At 39.2% G+C, this 8205-nt stretch overlaps 1 protein-coding gene across 1 annotated transcript; it reads right to left on the bottom strand.

Annotated features, from left to right (window-relative positions):
* Positions 1-6050: 6050 nt before the first annotated feature.
* On the bottom strand, positions 6051-6794 carry LOC111886192 (uncharacterized). Its single transcript, XM_023882425.1, has one exon. It carries the CDS (start codon positions 6792-6794, stop codon positions 6051-6053), a length of 744 nt encoding a protein of 247 aa, XP_023738193.1.
* Positions 6795-8205: the final 1411 nt, after the last annotated feature.

Here is an 8205-nt window from a genome sequence, read left to right as displayed (position 1 = left end):
TAAAGGATTCCAACTAAATATTCTCACTCATCACATACTCAAGAGCACATCGCATATAACAGCAATTCCTAGGCTAAGGCATCACAAATCAGGCCACTCTAGTCCTAAGATATGGAATACCTAGCCTGTCTCTAGCATGCAATAATATCTCATAAAGTGCATCATAAATATCTCATAGCACAAAAGTAAGGGTATTTTGGGAAATCACCGTTCGGGCTATGGCTGATTGTACACACTGCTCTTTCTCGCTTTCTCTTTGAACTCTTATTTGCTTTAGAAAATTATTTCTTTGAAAACTTTTCTTACTTCCTTAGTTTGAGTCCAGATTTACCCGAAGGCGCATCCGAATCCCTCAAACCAAGGCTCTGATACCAACTTGTAACACCGAAAATTTCAAAACAATTTTTCATTTTAAAATAATCGTTTAATTCTTAGAAAAACTTTGCTTAAAATCTCTTTCATAATCGAATTACAAAACATAACTCCGTTTTCACTTGCATAATAAACCAGGATCCTCAAAACATGATTCTTTCTCTGGTGTGTACAATCGAGCCGGTGTCGTCCCGTGATCCTGAGAGAAACCTGAAACACATAACACAAAACACTGTAAGCACGAAGCTTAGTGAGTTCCCCAAAATACCACACATAACACATATTAGCCACTCGAGGCTATAACTCTGTGGGTCCGTGGACCCTACTCTGTGAACCCTCTGGTTCTAACTCTGGGAACCTTCCGGTTCCAACTCTATAAACATGCACAGCATAAATCACATAGAAATAATGCAGCACAACACATAACATACATATAGCATACAAATACTCTGTCACATAACTCTGGTTACCTACTCAAGGTAAGGTATAGTGAGAGGACTCACCTCGCGTATCTCGATAACTCGCAAATCCCGGAAATCACTCGTGATCGATCCTCCGAGCTATAGTCCTCCTATAACACAATATATCTCTAAGTAAAACTTTCTCAACTAAGGTTGACTACCCCCATCAAGTTAACACTGGTCAACTCTGGTCAACGGTCAACGGTCAACTTTGACCGGACTCGGCGAGTGCACTAGAGCGACTCGGCGAGTCCATACGTGTTCACTGACTCCCTAGGATCCTCTTTTGACACGTCGAGTACTTCCCTAACTCGACGAGTTCCACCTGGCATGAATCGCGGGGCCACCACGACTCAATTCGCCGAGTCTCAAGAACAACTCGGCGAGTTCCAGCTCGACTCAGTCCATCTGTCAACCCTCTCTAACTCTCCCTGACTCACTGAGTCAACCCCCTTAACTCGGCAAGACCACTCGCTGAGTGGTTAAGGACAATCTTCATGCTACTCGTCGAGTCTGTTCTTCAGACTCGGCGAGTCCATGCCATGCATCAACTCAATCTTGCTTCTGAGGTCAGATCCGCTCCATTAACTCATAGATCCAGTCCTTCCAAGCACATTCATCACGTAAAGTTACAATCTTGGCTACCATGCATCGCCTACAAGGCTTCTTTTGGTGAAATGACATCTAAAATGGTAACCTAAGTCCCCAACTCAAAAGGAAAGGCATAAAGCAGAGCATTTGGGACTCTATGGACCCACTAAGGTCCAGATCTAGGTACCATTTCCCCATGGGACCTCTCACACTCCAAATACAAGGCAAACAAGGCATGAAGAAACCCTAGATTTGACCCTATCCATAAAAACACGAGAATAAGCTCTGAATATTACCTCAAATAGCTTCCTATGCCGAAATGGAAGTAGATCCAAGCTCCCCAACTCTCCTAGCTTGGCCTTCCTCTTCCTTTCTTGCAAACACACACAAAGATGGTGAATAATGGCCTCTTATCTCACTCGCAAGGACTCTCAGATGCTCTGGTGCTCTCAAGGTCGAAGGTAGCCGCAATGAAGGGTATAAGGTCCTTTAAATAGGGCTCAAGGCCGGGAAATTAGGGTTTCATTAAACAGCGTGGACTCGCTGAGTCCACTCTTGGACTCGCCGAGTCCGGACGCGATCCCGCGTCCAAATCCGCGATCATTCTCGGCGAGTCTAGGCTCCAACTCGCCGAGTCTCCTCACAAATTACCAAAAATAAATAAATGAATAATACCTGGGAATCCGGGCTGTTACAACCACCAAAATCTATCTATTCTATCTGAAACCTTAACACCTTCCAGTAAATTAGTCAGCTCCTGCAATTGACTCGCCGCACGTCGTCCCCTAACTTCTCGCCTCCAAGATCAATTCCAATGATCACCAGCCCATTTATCACAAACTCAACAATCTTGATTAGCATCTAGGTGGAAGAGCCTATTGTGACATCCCCAAAATCTCGGCCAGAAAAGACCGTTTTTCATTTATTCATTTAAAATATTTTCAGAGTAAATCCTTTTTGATTTGAAAGAGTTGCGGAATTTGTTCCCAAAAACAAAACATGATAAAACAATGTTTACCAAAGCATTTCATAAAAGAAATGTATTTTTCATTATATAATCAAAAATCGGGGTGTCATGTTCCGATACAGACCAATAAGCATAAACGATAACATTACAAGTCATTCAGCAAATATATACATATACAGACTTGTAAACAAAACAACTGATGGTTCATCCATCTCATGCCCTCGCGCCACTTCCTGTAATACAAATAAAACTGAGTGGGTCAGGCTTGGGAGCTTGGTGAGCATATAGGGTTTTCAATCCACAATAAATAATCATATTTAATTTTCACCAAGCAACAATAACCCAATTACCCATTCCCGTTATTCTCACTTTATGTCCCTAAAACAACTAACACAAGGGACCTAGTCTAAGAATATTTCATCGGGGCGACAACACATGCTTCGGGGGTACCTCAGCAATATAAGTCAAATAAGGCAACCATGAGGGGGATGAAGTACAACAAATGAACACCCGAGTTCATTAACACCTACAGGTGGCGAACCTGCTAATGTTTCCACAAGACTGTCTAGAATAGCCCGTGGTCGTCATCTAAACTCCGCTAGATGACTAAATCAAACAACAACGAGGCCTCTCATCTGTTTATTACACACCAACTATCTACCCATGTTCTACCCAACATATTAGTAGATAAAATATACATTTTTATACATAGTTTTGAAAACCTGTATAGCATGCTTTAATCAACACATAACCCACGTAACAGATGAGGCACACACACACATAGCACATATCTCATAGAGAATAAATCATATCTATGAGATAGAAGAGAGTGAATACACATTCACACATATAAACAACAATATACTATACACATAGCACGTACTTTATAGAAAATACTTAATATTTATGTGTTAGAAGAAGGTAACTACACACTCACACTTATAAACGACAATATACTTAATACACTCGGACCAAACTTGTATTATTATCGTGTTTATGAAAGTAGCATACACTCACTTGATCAGAAGATGATCGGACAGCACTACGACTTGCAGAAGTAGTAATCCTCAGCAGATCTGGAAGACCTTCACAAAAATCAAACTTCTCGCGGGCAGAGCTTCGGCTCGGGAACCGCACTTCTCGGGATCTTTGGGATCTCGGGACTTGCTTCGGGGCTTGAGTATGATACCGGGGCTTCGGAGTATTTCTGGCACGCAAATCGATGCAAAATGGGAGAGAGAAGAGAGAAAAGTAGCAAAAGAGTCGGCTGTCTTCGGATCTTATTTATAGGAGGCTGGAGCCTCGGAGTATGCGGGGCGTACTGCAGTACGCAGCGCGTACTGCTTCCGAAATCGTCATTGCATGCGTCATCCGAGCCACTTGCTGCGAGTGTCGACACCTTCGGAGTACGCGGGGCGTACCTCGGATCAGACCGGTGACTCCTTCAGATAATGCTTCCGAATTAAAGATTAAAAATAAATACAAATTATTTAATAAACTTCGGAAATTCATATCTTCTTCATACGAACTCTGTTTTCGACGTTCTTTATATCCACGCGAAGGTGAGACCACGCTCTACAACTTTCGTTTAGACTCCGTCGGCTAATTTCGAATTTATTTTTATTATTTATTTTTAATAGGCCGCGACAGAAAAACTTCGTTATAAATTCATAACTTCTTCGTTTGACGTCCGTTCTCGCCTAACTTTTTATCGCTTCGATACCAACAACGAGACCTTCGATCCTCGTTTAGATAGCTTCGGCTAAAAACCGCTCGATCTCAATTCGAGTATTTCGGGCTGCACACCGCTAAGCCGAAACTTCGCTAAATCATAACTTTCTCATACGAAGTCAGATTTGGACGTTCTATATATATTCGGAAACCTCGTTTCAACTGCTACAACATTATTCAAAGATATTAAGTTTATTTTACACTTAAATTTTGACGCTTATTTTTATTCTTAATTAATCAAACCACATAATTAAGTAATTAAGCACAAAACACACAATACTTAAATAATACAATCTTTATTATTTCAAAACGGGTTACAGAGGTTAACCTAGACTATTATATTGCTAAAAATGGCAAGCCCGGAAACACAGGCGTTACACCTATTAAATCTATAACGAAGTGGTTAAGAACTAATCAACACCTCCTCCTAAAATTTAATTGTTTCTCCATTCTCAAGTCTTCTCTCTAAGGTATTAAGTGGGAGGATATTATTTTCATGAAGCTTTAGAGAACAATCCACCAATTTAGACAAAGTTCCCACATATTGAATCTTCTTACCAACTCTATGGAAACCACCATGGATCCCATGGATGGATTTGATCAATCTGACCCACCCATAAGAATCATCCACCACGAACCTCCACCGCCACTTTTGTAGAAGAGCAACATTAAAAGCAAAGAGGCTACCTAGCAATCACTTTTCCCACTTAATCCAATTTATTTTATTATCCCCTTTTTGCCCTCCCCAAAAAAATTACTTCGTAAGGGTTCTAATTTTTTAATAACTCCTTTAGGGGCTGAAACATGGATAAGAGATAAATGTGGAGACTACCAAGAACTGATCTAACTAGAGTTAGGCGACCACCTGCTGAAAGACAATTGGCTTTCCATTTGGAAAGTCGACTTTCAAATTTACTCACTAGAACATTCCATTATCGATCGTACTCATATTTCTCCCTTACCACAACCTGCTTGATCTGCAATTTGATAAATAACTTCAGGTTCTACCCCCACTCCATAAATAATCGACTTATGTATGTTTATCTTTAACCCCAAAATATCTTGGAATTCTTTTAAAACTTTTGACATATCAGGGATGGCATCGGCAGAACAATCAGTAACAAGAACCACATCATCTGCATACATAAGATGGGACTATCGAAACTCTCCACTACCCATGGAAGCTCCGCATACATAAGATGGGACTATCGAAACTCTCCACTACCCATGGAAGCTCCTCGAATTTGATCATCCCTTACTGCCGAAGCCAAATTTCTCCAAAACTTTATCTAAGTAGTCCCAACTTAGAGAATCGAAAGCTTTTTCAAAATCAATTTTAAAGATCATAAGCTTTCGTTTTTTCTTTTTATATCAGCTTATAGTTTTATCCAACATTAGAGGGCCATCAAGAATTTGCCTGCCTTTTATAAAGGCAGTTTGCTCACCTGAAATGAAGCTATCCACCACCTTACCAAGACAATTTGCTAATAATTTAGCAATCACCTTATACTGAACTCTAATTAGAGATATGGGTCTAAAATTCTTTGTAGATATTGGGTTTTGGTTTTTAAGAATAAGGGTTATGAAAGAAGCGTTGCATCCTTTTGGAATAAGACTGGTGTTACAAGATTCGTGTACATATTGAAAGACATCCATACCAAAAACATCCCAAAATCATTTGATAAAGTGAAAAGTAAACCCGTCCAGTCCTGGGGCTCTATTACCCCCACACTCCCATACCTCCATCTTGACCTCTTCTAAAGTCACTTCCTGCTCCAACATAATTTGGTTCTCCCTAGATAGCATATTAAATTGTGGTTGATAATCTATAGAGATATTAACATGGATAGATTCAAATTTATCTTTAAAGTAAGAGTAAAACACCTCCTTTACTTATATGGGCTTTGTACACCATTTACCATCCCTGGTCACCCCTGAATAGTTTGCTTCCTTCTAGAATGCTTAAGCATCCCATTAAAAAACTTGGAATTTTCATCCCAGTCCATATCCCACTTAATTTTGGTTTTTTGTGCTAAGTCCATGGCATGGCGGTTTTCGATTTTATCTAGTTGCATCAACACATCATCTCTCTGATTTCTCTTTTCCTCATTAGCAATCCCCCCATCAATCTTGTTGTCAAGTTCGTCAATAGAAGATCTTAGATTAATTTTATATGTTTGTTCCTTGAGTCGCACCTCATTATTCAAAGCTTTAAGATCCAATTTCAATTTCTTCAAGCGCATCTTAGATTTAGAAATTAAAGAATCAGCATTGTTATCTTGAGAAACAGCCCAACTCGTCGCAACTACTTCGTTAAATCCATCAATACCATCCCAAGAATTGAATACACGAAAAGGAACAGGGCCATAGTCAACTTTGTACTCGTGTAAAAGAATGGGGTTATGGTCAGACCATCTACGTTCAAGAACCACTGCAGATAACTTAGGAAAGATTTGCATGGTGTTTGGAGAAACCAAGAATTTATCCAATTTTGACATTTTGGTACCTGAATTATTCATCCAAGTAAATTGTCTAGCACCTAGTTGTATTTCTACCAAACCAGCATCATCAATAAATCTGTTAAAAGCAGCTGCCCTTTGAGTGTGAAACATTGTCCCAAATCTGTCTTCTTCCACTCTCACCTCGTTGAAGTCACCAAAGAGACAAAACATAGCATCATGAAGCTAGATCCCAGACCAAAAGGATGCCACCAGAATTCCCTCTAGCAGAAGAGCAATCAAACTCAACATTAAAATTCCCCCACACAGATCTAATTTTAAAAAGAGGTGGAGTAGTCATTGCAGTCTCCTGGATACCAAGAAAACTAACACCATTTTTTAAAACACAAGCTTTTTCCACCGCCTCTTCTTCGCGTTTCCAATACCTCTCGCGTTAATGGACATAACATACATTGATGACCATTTTTATCTATAAAGCCCGCAGATCCGGGCTAGTCAATTTAGAAACAATAAGCATCAAAAATGAGTTTTTGATGGAAGATTATTTAGAAGGATTAATCTTAACCAAGTTGTAGTATATGTTACAAGGTTCAGTACATATAAAGAACGCCGAAATCCGAGTTATAACGAAGAAGTTATGACCCGTCGTAGTGTTTCGGCAAAACCGGCACGGCACCAGGAGACGTAAATAGTGAATTTACGATAGAGGACCTTTTAGCCTTAGTAATCTAAACAAAAGTCATAGAATATGTTAAACTGAGAGCGTCCATAAAAAAACGCCCAAATCTGACTTCGTATGAGGAAGTTATGAATTTTCTAACGTTTGGCATAGCAGTGCACGACCCGAAACTCGAATTTTAGTTCGAGCGGTTTTTGGCCTACGCGACCTAAATGAGAGTTGAAGATCTCATTAACAGGAACTCAAAGGTTAAAAGGCAGACGAAAACGGAGTCCGTAGTGTAGAAGTTATGAATTTTATGCGGACGTTTAACAATATATAATCTCCTCCTACTGTTAAATTTAAGATCGGTCGAGAATTAGCCGACGAAATATAAATGAAAGTTTTAGATCTTGTTTTTACCTAAGCGCGGATATAATGAATGTCGAGAGTAGAGTTCGTATGTTAAAGATATGGACGAAACTTGGTCCCTACTTTTCGAGTGCGATAAATTTGATACAGTTTTGTAAATCTGAGATAGAATGAGAATTAGCTGACGGCGTCTAAATGAAAGTTGTAGTACTCGTAAATACCAAATCGTGGATATAAAGAACGTCAAAAATGGAGTTCGTATGAACGAGTTACAAATTATAATAGCATATTTATGTATTAAAATAAAGTATAAATCGTATATACGTACACATATATATACAAATGTATATATCATTAGAAAGGTATCGACGATGCGGTTATTATAAGACTGGTGTTGAGTACTTTCGACATTAGTTTAGTACAAATATCATTAAATCTATTTAAAATAGTATTATGAAGGGATGTTTAGTCGTTTATATAACAATAAGGTCATTAAGTAATTATGGAGGGTAGTTTTTGTAAATTCAATTACTATAAATAAGAGGCTTGAGCTCTCATATTTCTTGCACTATTCTCTTGATTCAAGAGTCTTTC

Source organism: Lactuca sativa, chromosome 4, assembly GCF_002870075.4.
Source record: "Lactuca sativa cultivar Salinas chromosome 4, Lsat_Salinas_v11, whole genome shotgun sequence".
NCBI lineage: Eukaryota > Viridiplantae > Streptophyta > Magnoliopsida > Asterales > Asteraceae > Lactuca > Lactuca sativa.
Note: the sequence above shows the minus strand (reverse complement) of the source record. Positions and strands in the feature narration are given on the sequence as shown.

Bases quoted from the DNA above. Each gene is read 5' to 3' on its own strand.
- LOC111886192 (XM_023882425.1), bottom strand. From the start codon at position 6,794: ATGTTTTGTCTCTTTGGTGACTTCAACGAGGTGAGAGTGGAAGAAGAC.